The sequence below is a fragment of the Triticum aestivum genome, chromosome 3D (assembly GCF_018294505.1).
Source record: "Triticum aestivum cultivar Chinese Spring chromosome 3D, IWGSC CS RefSeq v2.1, whole genome shotgun sequence".
NCBI classification, from domain to species: Eukaryota; Viridiplantae; Streptophyta; class Magnoliopsida; order Poales; family Poaceae; genus Triticum; species Triticum aestivum.
In genome coordinates this window covers 565,961,600-565,982,108 of record NC_057802.1, presented here as the reverse complement: position 1 = coordinate 565,982,108, position 20,509 = coordinate 565,961,600, and the positions used below count along the sequence as shown (strand labels likewise).

The 20,509-nt window shown below is 44.3% G+C and overlaps 1 protein-coding gene and 1 long non-coding RNA gene across 2 annotated transcripts; both read right to left on the bottom strand.

Annotated features, from left to right (window-relative positions):
• Positions 1 to 5,350: 5,350 nt before the first annotated feature.
• Positions 5,351 to 7,528, bottom strand: LOC123075486 (uncharacterized). Its single transcript, XM_044498079.1, has 2 exons — positions 7,463 to 7,528; positions 5,351 to 6,988 (listed from the first exon to the last, which is right to left on the bottom strand). Exons 1-2 carry the CDS (start codon positions 7,504 to 7,506, stop codon positions 5,671 to 5,673), a joined length of 1,362 nt encoding a protein of 453 aa, XP_044354014.1. The 5' UTR covers positions 7,507 to 7,528; the 3' UTR covers positions 5,351 to 5,670.
• Positions 7,529 to 17,422: 9,894 nt separating this feature from the next.
• On the bottom strand, positions 17,423 to 20,117 carry LOC123075485 (uncharacterized). Its single transcript, XR_006436147.1, has 3 exons — positions 19,565 to 20,117; positions 18,769 to 18,912; positions 17,423 to 17,826 (listed from the first exon to the last, which is right to left on the bottom strand). It is a non-coding gene; the product is annotated as an uncharacterized lncRNA (long non-coding RNA).
• Positions 20,118 to 20,509: the final 392 nt, after the last annotated feature.

Genomic DNA, 20,509 nt, shown 5'->3' with positions numbered 1-20,509 from the left:
TTATTCACTTTTCACAATATCATATTGACACGGTAGTCAAGAAGGGAGAAGATGATACACGGAGGCTTACAAACATCTATGGTGAGTCTAATGTGAGTGGGAGACAAAAACGTGGGATCTCTTGATATTCTTGTGGAGTGAGTCCCATCTGCCATGGATGTGCACTAGTAGAAAAAGAGGCTTCCATACGCCCCCATTAGTCCCCAAAATAATCGAACCGCGATAAAAGGGTTCTTTAGTCGCGGTTCGGGAGGAGACCCGCGACCAACTATCTGGGCCCAGCGCGCTCGGTCGACAGCTGGCGGACGGGAGGGGCTTTAGTCCCGGTTGGCCTGGCCAACCGGGACTAAAGGTCCTCAGGCTAGCCCGAAGGCCTTTAGTCGCGGTTGGCCAGACCAACCGGGACTAAAGGTTAGTCCTTTAGTCCCGGTTGGTGCCACCAACCGGTACTAATGGGATTTGAGGCATTAGTACCGGTTCACGGCACGAACCGGTACTAAAGGGCCCATCAAACTCTACCCCCCCTTGGACCGCCTTTTCAGTTTTAGAAAAACCAAAAGAAAATGATGGAAATGTCAAAAAATAAAATAAAATAAGTTTCTCATATGATATGTGGTCTAGTTGTTGGGAAAATTAACAAATATGAATTTCGACTTTATTTGCAAAATCTCTCTGGAATTTCTTAAAATGGGCATAACTTTTGCATACGAACTCAGATGAAAAAGTTTTTTATATGAAAAATCATCTACTCGAAAAGTTACATCCGAATTTAACCAGGGGAACCCCGTTAAACATTTTCAAAATCCTCAAAAACCTAACAGAAAAAAAGATACGGGGCTTTTAAGATCTGGAGAGGCAAAAAAATTCAAATTGTGGTCAAACAATGGTCAAACTAATTATTCTAGAATATTAGTGTTACTAAATAATTATTTCAGTTTTTTTTAAATTTTGGTCAAATCTGGTCAAACTGTGGTCAAACAGTGGTCAAACAATGGTCAAACTAATTATTCCAGAAAAATTAGTGTTACTAAATAATAATTGTTTTTTAAAACAATAGTTTCAAACTCAAACAGTGAAATGTGTCACTTCATGCTCAAGCTAAATTCCTGAGGGTTAATAGAATTGACATCCTACTATTGTCAGGAAAACAACAAGTGCAGACTTGGAAACGAGGGAGAATAGAACCCGGAAGTTAAGCGTGCTCAGGCTGGAGTAGTGAGAGGATGGGTGACCGTCCGGAAAGTTAGATGATTTGGAATGATGAGGGGTGATTAGAGATTAGAGGATAAATTGAGCAGTGATGAGGGGTGGTGATTAGAGATTAGAGGTTAAAATAATTCAGAAATTTGAAAATTAAAAAAAAATAAAAAAATTCGCAAAAAACCAGGTTTAGGGGTGCTAAAACCCTAAACCTGCGGAGGAGGCCTTTAGTCCCGGTTAGCCACGAGAACCGGGACTAAAGGTCCTCCGCCCCGACAGACTCCTGGCGCCCACGTGGACGGACCTTTAGTCGTGGTTCGTAAGAGGCGCGACTAAAAGGGGGGCCTTTAGTGGCGCATATTTAGTCCCGGTTGCACAGCCGGGATTAATGGCCTTTGCGAACCGGGACTAAAGGCCTATTCTCTACCAGTGGTGTATTGGTGATTACAATGAAGGTTTATCTCGGGAAGAACACATGGGGGTGGGAGAGAGATGTGAAGGCAGAAGATAGGTTTTCGAGAAGCCATGGATGTTGCAGATTTATGTGATCTCGAGTTTATAGGACCTATATGGACTTTTGAGAAGAAAGTCAGGGAGAACTTTCAGCTGGATAGGGCCCTGACGCTTCCGGAGTGGACGAACCATTTCCTAGGCGCGTTAGTGAAGCATCTTACAATGACACGGTGTGGCCATTACCCCATCTTGTGTTGTTGCGTCCACGGTTCTCATTCTTGCCACGGGTTTCATCAACATACACATCTATCTATGATGTCTTATCTTTGAAATTGCATATACTGTTGATTCACTTAAGTAAAAAAAATTGTTTGTGACAGGAATGTTACATTAAAAAACCGAGTGAAATCTACAAGCCAAAGGAACAATTTTTGGTGTCAAAACATCTCAAGGCAGTTGAAATCAATTATGACGACGATGAAAGGATTCACCAAGTATTAAACGTCCTTGGTTTTTTTTTTCCGAGAAAATTTCTGATCTATTCATCTTCGATCATGGCAGTACAACGAATACCAGAAATAATAGAAATTACATCCAGATCCATAGACCACCTAACGACGACTACCAGCACTGAAGCGAGCCGAAGGCGCGCCGCCGTCATCGCCCCTCCATCGCCGGAGTCGGACACAACTTGCTGTAGTAGACAGTCAGGAAGTCGTCGTGCTAAGTCCCCGTAGGACCAGCGCACCAGAACAACAACCGCCGCAGATGAAGAATAGCGTAGATCAGAAAGATCCAATCCAAAGACACACGAACGTACACGAACAACGACGAGATCTGAGCAAATCCATCAAAGATAGATCCGCCAGAGACACACCTCCACACGCCCACCAACGATGCAAGACGCATCGCCGGAACGGGGGCTAGGCGGGGATACCTTTATTCCATCTTCAGGGAGCCGCCGCCGTCTCGTCTTCCTGAGCAGGACAGAAACCCTAACAAAACTGAAAGAAACGCCAAAAAACGGAGCCCTCCCGCCGGCCCTTGCCGAGATCCACCGCGCCTCCATGGCCCTAGGGCCACCGGAGAGGAGGCGGACCTGCGGCGGCGGCGGCGGGAGGCAGAAACCCTAGCTTCTTTGTGAAAGAGGAGGAGGCGGCGGCTATGATGTTACCGGCAGACTACATCAGGAACTAAATGAACATTGAAAGAAAGCCTTTTACTCACTGGAAGTAACTATTACTACATCTGTCTGTACTCTGGATGTGTGACGGTTGTTGAAATTATATTATTATCCTAGTTGGGGAAATCATAAAATAATACTGAAATTTAGAAAACTAGACACTGAACTATTTGCTGACGTTGCAAATGAAAAAAAAATCGACCAAACTTATTCAAGTAAAAATGTTAACCTTGGCAAGAGCAGAATTACACGCAGCAGATTTACATCATTTGGCTTGTCAATGCCACTGTGGCACCACACAGTATCATTAGACTGCTCATGATCAGTACCTAACAGCAAACATGCATGGCGACTGCATCTGCTGGGGCAACAACTACATCTTCAACACGTTCTTGGTGGATGTAGCTGCATGCCCATGATATTAAGTAGGGAGGATAACGTTGCAGGGACTATTTTTGGCCGGGCTGTTCGCCCGAACATATGTGGATAGTTTGGGCGTGGGGGCTGGGGGTCCTGGTTGGAGATGCTCTAACTTCTGACTGATTTCATGTTAATGGCACGTCCTTCCAGCATTATCATAATCAGACCACGTGATATGTTGGTTCAATCATCCAAGTGAATTTCCGGTGCAGTTGTTGCTGCGCTTCAATGCCATCGCTAATTGGCTGTACCTTACCTTGTTATATTAGCTTCAACTTTCATGTGTCCTATGTTGTTTCCACAGGCTTCAGTTTTGAGTACAAGCTGTAGTTTGGATGGTCTACTACCACTTTTCTATTCAAACTCGCATGTCCCTGAATATTTCACAATAAGGTTATTGTGTTTTGTGACTTTGTCGGACAAAATAGTGTGGCAGCCCATGTCCAGATCACATGAAGTATGAGCTCCTGCTGAACTCGCTCCCTATCAAAATATAAGATGATATTCGCTTTGTATCAAAAAAAGTCCTATATTTTGATATAGAGGGAGTATCTAATATTCTCTGTATCCTGTTAGTTCCATGACGCCTGGAAGATTGTTTTAGTTACTTGTGGTGATTGTTTGTGTTCCCTGCATATCTTTGGTTGGGGAGCTTTTCTTGTTGCTGACTGTGTATGCTCGTCTGCAATATAAGATCTTCCACTGGTGAATAGTAGTACCAACTACCAAGTAAAAATACTAATCTGTCCAAGGCAGGATGGAGTTTTCATTGTCCAAATGCCCAGCTTTATAGCATCTTGTAATATAATTTCTGTTTGTAATGAGTATAAGAAATATGAGAATTTATAATTTGAAGCAGAAGTGTTTCAAAGTAAACCTTGAGATGCATCAATAGGCATCTGTCAAATATCTCGGGATGTTTCAACGGACAGAACTTGAGAAACCAGATCCAAATCTATTTTGTTTGATTCCAATAATCGTAGGAAGCTACTTTGCTTGTCCCAGTTTTTTGGGACGAACAAATCATATATTTGCAGTACAAACCTCCTGTTTGAATGGGTTGAAATAATTATCAATTTTTGAAGTATTTTCATCCAGAATAAAATCATTGCTGGTGTTATTGTGGAACAATGATTTTGCATTTATTTTGTGAAAGGCATCGACCAGGTATAAAGTAGATTGAAAAAAACGAGACCAGTCAGGACTAGCCCTTGGCGTCATATTTTAATAGAAGAAAATCTCTAAGCACCCCCTCGGCTGATACAAAGTAGATTAGAGCCCTGATAATTGCATTCGGACACTGAAATAACAGTAGTACCAGGTAACTAGGTAAAACCGCATAGAACAACCTCCCAACAGAATGGTTTTCAATCTTGCCAACAGTAGAATGTTCAGCCAGGTGAATTTTCCGCGAAAACTGTAGGCCGTTGTATTATTAGTGGTGCATATTACCAGCATGCTTTCAGGAGGAGTTCAAAGTGATTGGTTACATCTCCATGACCAAACAAGCTTCATTCTCAACAACTCTGTTTCATAGGATGATCCAATCAACACATGCATCTTATGAACATGCAAGACACGGTCTATGCATGTGCTCCCTCCGTTCCTAAATATAAGTCTTTTTAGATATTTCAATAAAGACTACATGCGGATGTATATAGACATATTTTAGAGTGTAGATTCACTCATTTTGCTCCGTATGTAGTTCACATTGGCTCTAAAAATACTTATATTTAGGAACGGAAGAAGTAATAGTAAAACACCGTCATTCCCGACAAAAGTATGTGAACAGCTAAACCTACAAAACCCCATCTAGAAACAGCAACTAAAAATTCCATCATTAATTTTTATCTGTAAAGCCTGCCTTAAGTTCTTGGCAGCAATGGTGAGCTACAACACACATCTTAGTTTGTAAGGGCAGCAATGGTGAGCTGCAACATACTTTGTTTGAAGAAGAAATTACGAAAGCAAACAGTACATGTGGTACAAGCGTACACACTAGGAAGCATTCGAAAAATAATAGACGCGACATACAGTAGTTCCACAAACCACTGGTAAGCATATCTAAAACCTGTTTCTTGCCTAGACAAAATATTGCAATATTAGAAACATCATAGAGAACAATGAGGCATGACACATTTTCAAAGATTCAGTTGCAAAGCTAAATACATAAAAGGGGGGACAGGTTGAGCTGACATTATCTACTGAAGAAATTAAGAACCACATTGCACACTAGCATAAAGCTAAACAGTGGAGGACATAAGGTAGTAGACAGTAATTCCATCATAGAAGATACAGCCTAGATTCAATCCGTTTCTTGCCCGGAACAAATCAACGCTTAACCAAAGCAACAAAACAGGAACCCATTCTTAGCAATGCATACCATAGGTCAGATCATCCAGTTTATCAGCACCTCATGTGATCTGATGTAAGGCCAGTTCAGAATCCCGTATGTTGATGGTGTAGCTGGCCAGAAGCTGGATGATCGTAAAAGGACGGTCGCCAACGAGGACAAACTGCTTCTCCTGCTTCACAAAATCAACGGCTTCCGAGATGCTCTCTACTTTCTCGTCCTTGATGTTGCATTTCCGGATACGAGCAGACAAACCCAGTTGTTCAGTGTAGTAAACACAGTTTGCCTCAATCAATGGGAACATATCAGTATCCACAGCTAGGCACTTATGATGACCAAGGAAGATGGCATGGTTGCCGATGCTCTTCAAATGCAAAAGCACGCCATTCTTCGCTTCGTACCTGAAAATCTGGACGAGTTGTCCCTTGATGGTGGCCAGCAGTTGTCCACCAAAATCCATTAGGAAACACTTGGTGTCGTCTGCAAGCCCCATATCAGGAGGATCACTAGAAAAGAACTTCAACGGGTCAACATGGAGCGACTTCATAACATTGGAGATCTTGCCAATCGCATTCACAGCAGCTGTTTCGGCTGATTCCGAGCTTCCGGCTGGTAGCCACCAAAGGCCGGCCAAATCACCTTTGACAGCCCTCCGAAAGAGACCATAGAGTGAAATCTCAAAGTTTTCGGTGCGGATACTGTGAGGACTGGATATGTATATCTTGCAACATGACTTGGAGAGCAAGGTGAGCATGGGCGAAGCAAACTCAAAGCAGAGCGAACAGGTGACCTTCACCTCAGGCGGCACGGGCACCGTGAAAGGGATGATGCCACCAGTGAGAGGGTTGAAGACACGAGCAGCATGAGGGGGCCTCCTATCGGCAAGGACGAAGAAGCCGTCGAGAGTGGTGGTGACGATATAGTAGTCGGAGAGCAGAGGGAGCTCCTTGTGGAGGATTCGGCCGGTGGCGGTGTTGACCAAGAGGCAGCGCGTCCCACTCTGGAAGACCTCGTCGAGGATGATCCATCGGCGCGGAAGGAACTGGTAGTCCAAAATATTCTCCTTGGGGTCGTCGGTAGCGTAACGCCAGCTGTGGCAGACAGCGCGCAAGTCCATGTAGCAGTCAATGTCATTGGTGGCGAGGAAGGAGTCGGCAATGCGGCGGACTATGTCGAGCTGGAGTGAGGACCAGTCTGCAGTTGACGTGGCCGGAAGGACCGGCGAGGTTCCCAGACAACTGGGGTTCTTCTTTTGCCTCTTGCAAGGTGGGAGAACTTCAATGGGTGCGGCTGCCATTGCTACACGCTGGAGTTGCTGTTTAGCTTGATTCTGGATCTCAAGGACGGAGTCCATTGCAGAATCCAATGCTCCAATCCTCCTGCAACAATTGATCACCAAGAAATGAGTAAACGAGAAACGAACAAAAGTATCAAGCAAAGCAAGCAGCAGCACAAGCAGCAAGCAAATCCTCATATCTATACTGCATCTCCTCTGCTCTCTCATGCAGCAGGCCATACTCTCTGCTCCCCCTGATCCATCTTCTCCCCCAATCCTCCATACAAATAGCAGCAGCATCTCCCCCAATCCGCCGTCCTCTCCCTCGAGCGGGCCACCTCGCCCCATCTCCTTCGCCGCCGGACTTGCTCCTTTTTTTTCCAGATCGGGGGTGGCAGAGCAACCGGCGGCCCTCCTCCTCTCGGCAACTCGTCCACCGCCGGTCCTCCCTCCTGGCCGCGACAGAGGGAGGGAGGGCAACCGCATCGCGTCCCGCGGAGTCTAGGCGGCGGCGCAGCCCAGGCTAACCCTAGCGGCGGCGCAGCAGAGGGAGGGAGGGAGGGGAGAAGAGACAAACCTTCTGGGCGGCGCGCGAGTCGCTCGGCGATTTGCCTCTTCCATCCAAAGGAAGGAGGTTCCGCCAATTTGGCTCGCACAGGGGATGGTGTCTTTTTAAGCGTCTCCAATATAGACGACGTACATGTATACGTAGAATACTCCTTCCTTTCCATTTCCACCTACAGGGCTCATCTAAAAAACTAAGGTTTTTCGTTTTAAAAGCACTATAAACTGAAAGGAAGTGAGTAATTGATTTTTACGTCATGAAGACCTAAAAATGCTGCACCAACAGATGATGTAGACGTAAAAAAGTTTACTCGAGTTTTCTTCATGATTTAAAATAGGGCACTTGGTGATACAATTTGCATCACCTGTTTGGCTCGAGCAAAACACAGCCGTTCACGTGCGTGGCCCCAACTACCACGCTGAACATTCCCGCGCCATGCCAGCTCATCCACCCGCCTACTACCGCCGGCGATTTCTCTCGGGAAGTTTTCGGTCGCCGCTTGTCCGTCCACCCCTAACCCCACTGCCCAACCCCGCCGCTGGAGGTCTTGTCGCCACGCCATGTTTCCACCGGTTCGGCTGTTGGCCGGAGCATCGACGCCCGTGATGCAGCTCGTGGCCGCCGTACGGAGTACGAACTACTAGCCACCGGAGTTATTGCTGGCAGTAGCGCGACCATCACGACCGAGCCAAGCGGCCACAGCTTCAGTCGTCATCGTCGGTGTTGTGTCGCCGAAAGAGTGTGATTTTTTGCACCCCGGACATTGCACCACCAGTGCACCCACGATAAAAACTTACCAAAATTTATAAAAAAATCTGAAATTTTGTGGATGTGATTTTGACGAAATGTTTTAGGTGCTTGTAAAATTTGGTAGCGAAATGACATCCAATCTGTACAAAAAAAATACAATGTTTGTGCTAAAAACATGCGAACGAGAGCGTCATTTCTATTTCGTTTTGTATTGAGATCATTTTATTTTTTTTGTTGACCAAACTTTGCAAGCTTCTAAACATTTGCTCATAATCAAATCCACGAGGTCTCAGATTTTTTTGATTTACACACTATAGGCAAACACTATGATAACCTCTGCGTAAATATATTATTAAAAAACATAGCACCGGTAACTTCTGCGTAAATTGCATGGTAATACGTGCACCATAGACATGATAACTTACATCCAAACACCGCAAAAATTTGACCCGGGAAAAAGGTTGTTGAAAACATACCCCGGTAACTTTTGTGTAATTAACATGATAATATATGCACCACCGATAACTTCATAATAAAATCCATGGTAACTTTGACTGGTTCTTGAAATATATCCTGATAACTTCTGTGTAAATAACATGGTAATATATGTACAACAAACACCGTGGTAACTTTTGACTGGGAGAAAAAATGTTGTTAAAAGCTTACGCCGATAAACTTAGGGAAACGTTTAAAGCCGGCGCACCGGCTAAAAATTCCGCCGGTCTCCCCGTCAGGCTCGCTCTCTCCCATATAGCAGCTACGTGCAAAGCTGGGGCCACCAACAGTCCACGTCTCCATTTTTATCCTTATCTCTTCACAGCTCCATACAACCACACGTTTGCATCTTGTCTTCCACCACACATAATGAGCAAGAACTCATCTATTTCTTTCCCCTTTCTCCTCGCTGGCTACAGAAGCCATGCCACTACGGTGCCACCGTGTTTCGTTCAACACCGGCGAGGTAGTCATTGTCACGCTCCTATCCAGCCGCGCCGTAGACCACTCGGAGCGGCCGGAGGTGCTGGGGACCCCGGGCGCCGTGCTGCGACGAGCAGCAGAGAGGTGTTGGACCTCCAGCGGACGAGCTGTGACAGGCTTCTCCGACGTCAATTGGCAGCTTCGACCCAAACTGCAACCGTCTGCATCCGGTGCTGGAACCGGAGAGTTCCGGTGCTACCACCGGCTGCAGCGATGCTGAATCAGCTCGACGGCAACCGGCAAGCCGGCTGCGTCGAGTGCTGGAACCAGCGATCTCCGGTGCTACTACCGGCTATGTCGGGTGCTGGAACCAGCTTTATTCTTTGCTGGAACTTGCTACTTTTTTTTGCTACATGTCTTCTTTTTTGATTTTTGCTTCCTGTGATTTTTGCTGGAATCGGACGTGCCTCGCACCGCCGACGTCCTTTTTTTTGCTGGAACCAGCTTTATTTTTTGCCGGAACTTGCTACATTTTTTGCTACATCGACTTCTTATTTTAGTGGTGATGGGTGGTGTTTTTGCTACTACCCGTGATTACAAAAGTTACAACCGGTGAGCTTTTTTGCTATGATGGCGATGGGGAGGCGGCACCGGCGAGCTATTTTTGCTGGAACCAGACACTCTTTTTGCTACGACCGGCAATTTTTTTGCTGCCACTGTGAGTTAGTACTTTTTTCTGCGAGCTCGTCGGCGGCGTGTTACGACCGGCGACCGACGCCACCGGAGCTGTGGCCGTCGCCATGGGGACCTGCAACCGCTGGTGCACGCAGCTCGATGGACGACGGCGAGAGTCGCAGGAGGAGGCAGCAGCGACACCGACCTGCCAGGACGACGACGACCGGCGGCGAGGGCACCGACCGACGGCGGGGGCCGCGACAGGCGAGACGCGTTGGGCGGCGCTTCGAGGCCCCGGGCACGTGCTAGTCCATGGCCGCGCGGTGGAAGCTTTTTTTCTGGAAAGGAGATGCCATCTGATAGAGGGAGGGGAGAGAATCGTGTAGCTACGTGACGTTTGATCTGACGCTGCTGGTGCGACGGGCCCAAATTTCGGCCGGCGCACCGGCACCTATCACTCGCCATAAACTTATGTGTGAAAAATGGTATTTTTACGTTTCACATAGCTAATGACTTACTCTCAAACACCATGCTAAATTTTCACCAGGGAAAAATTTATTGAAATATATCCCAAGAATTTCTATGTAAAGTTATGGTGCTGCCCATGCTAAATTTACCGTGCTTCTCACGCTCTAGTTATCAGCATTCTAATGATACAATTATCAACCTTACCATGCTATTTGTTACTAGGGTGCTAATGTTGAACTTATCAACCTTATCATGCTAAAGTTATCATGCTTCTCACGTTCTAGTTACCATCCTTCTAACGATATAGTTATCAAACTTCTTTTATCATGTTTAATTTTTATCAGGGCCCTAATGTTGTAGTTACCAGGATGGTCATGTCATAGTTATCACGTTGCTTTTTTTTGGGCATGGTAATACGTGTCTCATTCATATCATAAATAACAAAGTACAAATCACGTAAAAACCGACAAGACAAAACTGAAAAGATAGCAGAACATCTTTGAGCTTGACACCAACGCCCGTCACCTGCCTCCGGCACCACCATAGCAGCCACCAAAGAAAAGAATGATGAATCACCACCTCACCCGAGCTCGACGCGGCTCCATCGCTGATATACAGCTTTGCGGACCTCCAAGGTGGCTCACCAAAAGTGAAGCCCTTGCTGTTGAACAAATCAGACCGGGGCAACATCCCGGACACGCCATCGAACTCCTTATCACGTTGCTGATGCCAAAGTTATCAAGACTGTTTTGCTAATATGGTAGAAAGAAGGGTTCAAATACCCTCAGTTATGTATTGTGGACAACAAACAAAGATGGTTGAGTAGGTAAGTTGGCTTAGTAGCTATTCAGGAGACCTGCAGCAGGACGAGCGGGAGGATCGATCGAAGGTCGTTTGGATCTATCGCTAAAATCGGAACCTTCGGAAGTTAGTCACTCCCAATATAGGTTGCTTTTGTGTAGTTAGGGGATGATGTCAGATGTATCAACTTATTTAAAGGCAGGACATCAGCCAAGAGCCATTCTGTGATCACTGGCCTATCCCTACCTTCTCATCAACCACACGAACCTATTTGACAATATTGTCATACATCTTCCGTCCATTAGCGAATCGGTACAATGAATGCCTAAGGCCCTCATAATTTGAATGCTCCTAGATCATGCATTACATCCTCATAGAGGCGTATTTGAGTCGGAAAAAAAGCAATACATATATTTTTTTCCCAAAATATTATGATATATGAACAAAGCTCTTCATCTAAATCAAAACCAAAAACCGAAGTCTATTGCAGAGTCCTTCCAGGAAGCTATGGTACATAGTAGCTATCCGTTTGAAGTTCACCATGCACCATGAAACCAATATGGCTCGGGCACGTGCCACCTGTCATACAACAGTTTTTCAATGTAAATTCACAGTTGGATAATAGTACTCCCTACCTTCACATCAACCACGCGAACCTATCTGACAATACTTGTCGGGATATATCCCGCGGTATGACCCGGCCGGACTTGGCGACTCACTGATGACCCGTCCGGATCTCTCCACTCACTGATGACCCGGCCGAGCCAGATGATTCATTGGTGACCCGGCAGGCGGGTCAGAGGAGCGACAAGACCTGGAGGCCTAGAAGGCGGTTCATGGAAGGCCGGCTCGTGCTATGGTGGGACGGCTTAAGATGAAGGGCATGAGGAATATTTCCCTTACAAGGAAGCAAGACCCCGACTTGTATCCGGCTTATAATGAAAGACTAGTCCTAGTTCTACTAGGACTCCACATGTAACCCGCCCCTCCAACTTATATAAGAAGGGCCAGGGCACCCCAAGAGGGACAAGTTCCACGAGTTGGACAGATTAGGGTTAGACAAACAAGTCTATAGCTCAGTTGATAGTGCACCCTTGTAATCATGTTCATCATCATCAATATCAATAAAGCAGGATGTAGGCTTTTACCTCCACCGTGAGGGGCCGAACCTGGGTAAAAACCTCACGTCTCTCGTCCCACTCAACCCCTCTCAAGCTACCACGTAGATGCATTGGCCTTGCGACTAAGTCCTGACACTAAGGACATCTGCCGTGACAAATCCATGACAGTTAGCACCCACCATAGGGCGTGCGCACGGTGGTGATGAGTTCTTGAGGGGATCCCTCCCAGGGATCGAGAAGTTCGTAATTTTCCAGACGAAGAAAGACTCAGCTCGGAGGGATGCACATCCGCCTCGAGTTTCATCAGTCCAGGTTGTACAATCCGTAAGGTTTGAGATCAAGAGGGATTCACCGAGTCCGTGACAAAGGATTCTTTTGGTGGCAACGGTTCTTCAACGATCTGCCAATCGCTGGTTGCACAAAGACGGACGGAAAATCTTTGTTGCAGTTATTCTATCCAAACCGTCAAGTTGCGTTTGCTGCTCCGCGCCTCCACACGTGATCTGCCGAAGGATCAAGTCCCGAAGCAAACAATGGTCACCAGGATTAAATACCAGTATACGAAGCCTCAAGATTATACTCAAGAAAAGTGCTAGTTTGAGCACGTTTCGCTAACAAGTGATGGATTAATTAACGGATTTGCTGAAACTCAGCTAGCTGAGTTTCAAGTTTGGTCTCATTCACTTTGTGAACCGTCGGATTTTTTGCGTAGCGATTCGTGCTTTTTTGCGGCTGGACAGGTTGTCTCCTGGTTATCGCGGCCCGTATCGTGTTGGGCTTTTCTTGTCTTTTTTTTTCTCCACTCCCCCGCCCGTTGCACCCCCCCTCTCCTCTTTTACTTAAGAGACCGAAGCGTCCTGATTCTGACTTGACTCCATTTCCCACAGCTCCTCTATTCGTCTTCTGGCTCCCTTCCCCAGAGCGCTCTGTTCATCTTCGAATCGGGATACAGAAGGGGAGAGCTGAAAGTGGAGAGGAGATCCCCGTTTTGTTCAAGTAAGGCATTCTCCCCACGTTTTTCCTCCCCCCACTGTTTTTATGTTTTTGTTGTAGTTCTAGGGTTAGTGCAGATGTAATGAATAGAATGGGGAGGTTTGTTAGGGTTTGATGTAGATTTTGTTTTTTGTTTTCTCTTTTAGATAGGTGGGCGGATGAGATTAGGGGGTTGATACATTTGTTGTAGTTCTAGGGGTTAGTGCAGATGTAATGAATAGAATGGGGAGGTTGTTAGGTATTCATGTAGGTTTTGTTTTTGTTTCTTTTTAGATGGGTGGGCGGATGAAGATTTTAGGGTGTTGATACATGGTTTCTGACTAGGTTTTTGTGTCTTAGATTGGCAGTAGATTCATGTTTTGATTACATGGTTTTCCTGTTTTTCTATATGATTGTAGGTGGATCTGGTTTTTTGAGTTAGTATGTTGTCCTTTTTATTTTTTGAGTATTCTACATCTGTGTCCTAATTTTTTGATCTATCTGAATGTCTATATATGTAGAAGCAGATAGGTTTTGTTCTGTGATACATATCGGTAGATGATTTTTTTTAGTCTGAATGTCATTTCTTAGTGTTGGCCTAGTAGTGTACTGTTAGATGAATGCAGTAAGGTCTGAAGGTCTGTATTTTTGTGGTGTGTTAAAATCAATGAAACTCACATTTTCCTTGGAAGTTGAGTTAAAATCACGTTAAAAGAAGTTAACCTAGCACTTATTTTCTTTTTTCTTTTTGGAATTTGATTTTCAAAATCACATTTAAAATGTTCTGAATTTCACCAGCGGACAGTAGACAGTTAACTGAAACTGTTGATAGGTTAAACTGAAAGTTGACAATAAGTGACAGTGGGTACCCTCTCTGGCACTGTGCAGACATTTTTTTAGAAGTATGAGTTGGATAATTGTTCACTTTTCTGTACTGACACCATTTTTTTACCTTTGCTTGGTTTTCATATACTGACATGATCTAACAGCAGTATCAAACTATCGATGCTTTTTGTTTGGTTTTTCATACTGAAATTTTTGTGCTCCATCTGAGACAAACTCCAGCACTTTTGAGTTTCAGTCTGTATCAACTACTTATAGTATCAGAGGCACTTTTTAATTCTGATTTATGTAGTTTAGAAGGCATTTTATACAACATCAAATTCATGTGTGTTTTTATTAATCATGTGCGTGAATGTTTTTTATATACCTATTATGCTCAAAAGTTTTTTTTTGGTAAGATGTTTTTGTTCTTATTTTTTTATATGGTCAGGATGGTTTGCGCAGTCTGCCACTCATACTGTGGCAACAACACTGTAGAAAGATGGGGAATTTTTGTCAACAAGGGCGCCAAGGAATTTGCAGTATTTTTTATTACTTTTTCATCGTGATGATCTTTTGAATGTCTCTATTTGTGTTTTTCACTCCCCAGTTTTTTTCTAACAATTCTTTGTAACCCTGTTTGTCTTGTTTTTCTTTTTTTGAAGATCATACCATGCACTGTAAGGGACAGTCTGAGCCACATAGCTGGAGGATTCTTCAATTTCAGAGCTCACGGGCGAAGGTATTCGTTGGATGTGCTCAGCGGGTCTGAGACCACCGTGATGGGCGGCGATGACTGGGTAAAGTTTGTCTCGGACTACCATCTTGGCGGTGGTGAGTTGGTGGTTTTTGACACATCTCGGCGCATGGCCAAGGCATATGTATGCTATGTTGGTTGCATGCGTGTTGCAAATGACGGGGGCCCAGCTGAGCACACGATTGTTGATGAGGATGCGGGAGACCAGGGCGCTGCAGCAGGTGGGATCAACATTGGGTCTGATGATGAGGTCCTAAATGATGAACATGATGAAGTAGCTGCTCCACTAGTTGTTTTCACAAAGGGCATTGTTCTAAGTTATGATGAAGTATCAAAGTTGGATTTAGTTCTTACCAACAATGATGGGTGCATTGGATGTCCTTTCGTGCACCATCTCACAGCCACGAACGTTGCAAGCAAGCAGATGGTAAATGTGCTATTTTCAATCTGATTTTTTTGTTCGCTCATTTTTTTGTCCTATATATGTTTTTTCTTGTCTGATGTTTATCTTATTTTTTTATGTAGAAAATTCCAAGGAGGGTGATTGAAGGGTTGAACTTGCTACCAGAAGGTGTTGTTGGTATTTGTTTTGAAGCTGAAGAATACATGAATGTTGGATACCGCCAAGATCGTGATGGGCGCATGGTTTTCAGCAAGCAATGGGGTGTCTTTGCAACCCAGAACAACCTTCAAGAAGGAGACGACGTTGTTTTCAATTTCAAACCCAGCAACCAAGGGGGCGTAAACATAACATGTGTTGTGCACAACCTGAGAATGCCAGCATAATGAAGGAAGGGATGCCAAAAGACAGCAAGTTCAGCAGCGTAGTGTTCAGGAACCATCAGCCCTCTGAAGGAACTTTTTATTTTTGCGCTTTTTTATGTGTCACCAGCTCCTATGTAGTACTAGTAGACTGCCCGTGCGTTGCCACGGGCATTTAAAAAAATTACCGGTTGCATATATAAGCATAGGCACTTAAAATTTCACATGTATAGAAAAAATACCCACAACAATTCTTGCACGCAACTGTATGTGGCAGTATCACTAAAGTGGCTGTCCTGACCTCCTAGGCTATGGGGCGAGGAGTTGGCAGCATCAACTCCAAATAAGATGTCAGCAAAATCATTATGGTCATCGTCCTCGATCGATGATAACATTGACTCAGTGGTCACTCCTCCTGTGTGCCTTCGTCCCCATGGTTGGACTTTCTCAAATAGCTTGATCTTCTTCCTCCAATCTAACAATGATGCATGTTGGCACGCTTCGGGCCGACTGGACATATATTTAACCCATGTGAGACATACACGGGGTCTTGAAGGGCATCCATGGCGCTTGTGTCAATGAAGAAGAGGAGGTTGGCCTTGTCATAGTGGTCGTTGGCATTGAATCAGTCGATGCACTCGAACCACTGTGGTGATGACACATACGTAGCAGGCGTGATCTCCACCACAGCCGAGCATATAACGCATCCCTTCTCGAGAGTCACCTAGTTGTGCACATAGTGATCGGAGGAATCTAAACCATGCCAGTAATAGCACACTACCGTCCATCGCCTCAAACACTGCCGCCACAAGGCTGAAGCATAGTGCCGCCACCGATAGCTCCAGTTGGAGCACATCCAACCGATTAACCTCCTTCCTCCCCCACAACGTAGTACCCACTGCCGTCATGCTCTCAGTTACAAAGCGATGATGCAATCATTGTCCCTGTTGTCTCTTCCTCCTCCAATTCCGCTAACACCTTCGGTTCCCCCGGCCTCGTCCCCATGGACGACGGCGCAGAGTAAATCTCCGAAGAGGCAGTTGTTGCCTTCTCCGCCAGCACTTTACCTTCACTATGGATAGCATCAATGGGTGAGGGAGGTCGGCGCCCATGAGCTCATGTTTCTGTAGGGCCTCGCGAGCGTGTCCCCATCCTCCTCTGCGACCTCCACACCTGCCTCCCGCACCATGCTCTTCATCCCTAGCCATGCCCAATCTTGATCAGGATGTATGACATACACTGTCTACGTAAACATCTAACACGCACCTTCCATGCAGACATAATAATTATGCTATTCTTCTCCTGCCCCAAAGTTGCAGAAGTGGAGTAAGTGAGTGCTCGTGTTTCCGATCCCCGCTGATCTAGCCAAGGATGGCCCGAAGGAGATGGAGGACAGATGCAACCGCTGGGTGGTTGAGGGAGAGGGAGGTGCCGCTGACAATGGCGGTCTTCTAGGTTTACGCCATGATGGAGGGGTTGCTCTCTCATGTGGGGGAGAGGTAAGAGAGAGAGAGGTGACCGACTAACATGTAAAAAAACCATGGATGTCCTACATCAGGCTGTGCCAAATATCACATCCATAAGAACTCTAAATTAAACCTAGACCTGAAATAATATTGACAGTACACCAAACTGCACTTGAGAATTCCAAACTGAAGATTTATATCTAGCATATCATATGTCATGTATCTGTTCTATTCCATATTCCAAAATGCAGGAACACGCTGCAACTCTGCAGCACACGACGCCATGTATATGTTCTATTAGGCTCCATTGCCATTTACTCTTTACATGGCCTTCCGTTCACCAATAAATAAACTGTGCTCAGAGGAACTCAATTCCTTTTAATTCACAGTAAAGCTTGCGATACTGAGAAAAAAAAGCAAGCAAGCAAGCAGCGACCTTAATTTATTATTAGTAGGACCTCAATCTGGCGCTTACAAGCTTTCATACTACGACAAAACAATTCAGCGAGCATGTTGTAGGCACAAAAGCAAGCAAACGGCCAGCTTAATTGAACAGTAGGACCTTGATCGCTTAGACTTGTTTTATTGCAGCTGGAAGACACAAGACCAATTACCTACAGGCTGCAGGTCCGTTGTTGCAGAGACATTTACAGCTCTCTTCAACATCATTTACAGATTTGCAGCTCGCGACATTGTCCTCATTTACAAAGTTCTCTCTTGAACATCAGAAACATTGTCTGCAAAAGTTCATCATGAGCTTCTTTAACTTTAGCAAGTCTATTGAAGCTTGACCATGGATGCCTCATTCAGCATATGTTCCGGGCTTCCGGCATGACCACCAATACCCCTAGATGGACAACTAAGCTACGCAAAAATAGCATATGAATAAGAGATTAGCAAGTGTTTTCTCGCTCGACTCGAAAACATATCAAGCAATTTTTGTTCAAAGTAGGTATACCCTCTTTTTTGTAAAAAAAGGGGCAGACACCTTCATGTCTAATAAAAAGTCTATAGCAAATCAATCGAATCAATCAGGCTTCTCTTAACATGCTTATATGCATGATAGTATATTCCAAATTGGAACTAAACCGACTTCAATATACGCAAGTGTTCAGTAAACTACATCTTTGCCGAATTACTCAATATACACAAGGATTGAGAGATCATCATGCCCAACGTAAATGGTGCACTGAAACAAGATTTGTGGATATCTGGTTAGGAGCATGAACTGCTAATCCTTACTTTGCAAATATAGTCTGGTTACAACGTCTCAATATACTTGATAAGCCATGTGAGAAGTATATAAAAAAAAGATGCATGACCATTGAAAACTTCGAGTCTTCTGAAATCACAATTTCCACCCTTGTTTTCCTAGATATCTGCTTAAAGTAAAATGACATTATATACACTTGTATGTATTTTATTGCTCGTGATCTTTCTATATGCCAGTGTTTTATGCAACTACATATCTAAGGGGAAAGGCATTCCTAGCACCGCGTAGGAATACCATACATTTTGAAGTAGCCACTATTCACTACTGGTTGTTGTAATCTATGTTGCTACGTTAGGTCAGCAGTTATAAACATGGGAATGACAGACTACAAGTTCAGTACAAGGGTGATCTAAATATAGTTATGTTACAGCTTAGTCGCAACTGACTGGGTTAAGCATCTCCGACAGTTCTAGCGCAAGAAGAAAAATACCTACAAGGGCTACAAGGGCAATACAGTTTTCAGAAAATAAACATCGTACTGGCTAAATAAATGGCGATATAGTTTTCAGAAAAGTGAAATATACAAGATTCACCTTATGCTTGGAAAGAGGCTTTCCAATCATCTTTATCGGTCACCAAACACCATCATAAGTCTTGCATTTGAGTGCATATCAATCTTCACCAATGACTACAATGCCACATGATGCTTGTGCTTCTTCTACAGTGGACCATCCGTTCTAAAAAACATATTTGATTTATCAGTGGAATTGATTTGAACGTGCAAAAGTAATAATAATAATAAGCATATATGAGTTTCATACTATACTTATTTATTACTACAGGGAGGTAGCACTGCAGTGTTTTTAAGATATGCACAAATTTAGGAGCTTGGAGCTGATTCAGTTCAACCAAATTGCCATTTCCCAGTTCTCATCTGGACAGACTGCAAAAAGGAAAACTGCGCAATAGAGGCTAGAGAACATACACCTGGTTCATGTAATTCACAGGAAGTGCTCAGCGATGCAATACCAAAATTTAATCTAATGAACGCACTTATCTCCGAACCTGATAAGGACAAGAATAGGCGCCCAAGACATACATATATATACATCAAACTTTCATTGCTTAGATAGATCTATCAAAAACAACAACCTCATACCAGCAAGTTCGAAGAGAATTTTCTTCAAACAGGTTGTGGGCAATGTGAGTAAATATACTCCACTATATCTACTGAAATCCAAATGTACAGCTTGGCTGGTGAGCTTACATATCAGGTACGAGCTTCTGATAGAAAGTAGAAATCAAGGATTCTGAGTCTTTTTCCATTTGCCAACACAAACAATCTAAAAAAATTAACAAGAAAAAATGCAAAGAGGAAAAAGAGGGCACCTTCTGTGCGAAAATATGAAGGATTAATGGATTGTGTGCCCAGCCACAAACATCCACGCAAATGAGCTGCCTCAAAGTCTTGTAGACTCATATGGTCATGCCATCACGATTGGAACAGCGATGCGTCCGAGGAAACACCAGCCGGCGAGCCTGCTAACCCTCGTCGATCCATCTGCATCAGCACCGCGATCGGACCAAGGAGCCGCCGCGCCTGGCAGGGAAGGCCACGCCGATGCCATGGTAGGGATGGCTGTGCCTGACTTCTATACAAATCACTTATTATATTATTTGACTCTAACTTCTATAACCTGTATGAATCCGCTTTAAAATCCTTTCTAAATTGGACAGACTTACACCAGAATGAGCTATACAAATGTTGTGATGAATGTGCTATTAGTGATACCTGGTAGGAGGCATCATTAGTCGAAAGACATGAAAGTGTCACATGTATACTAACAGATATGGTGTACATTTCCTTGTTTGAATATTCCCGCTCCACTCTAAATATGCTTGAATGAATTATGCGGCAAGCTACTAAAGGAAAACAATAATTATCTCCTTGGGCTTACTCTCCTTGAGCCATTGATTTCTCATTTTGTCAAAAAGCATCTTGATCTAATCCCACTTCCCTAAGCACATATAACAATTCTGGTCTATTTTTACTCTAGCCCATTTATGAACTACACCAAAGATGTGGAATAGAACCTTTAGTCTGCCAATCCATGAATGATGTGTGTAGAAAGGGTGGTGCACTGGCTTTGTGCAAAAAACTTTCGTTCACAATTTACTAAAATCTAAATGAGTAAATCAAATCATGTACCACAGATTCTTTAGTTTTTGAAACTTCCTATACAAAATTAGATCGATGGATATCATAATTCAGTATACTTCTATGGATTGCAGACCACAGAGTTGCTACCTTATAATCAGAGTACCATAACCACA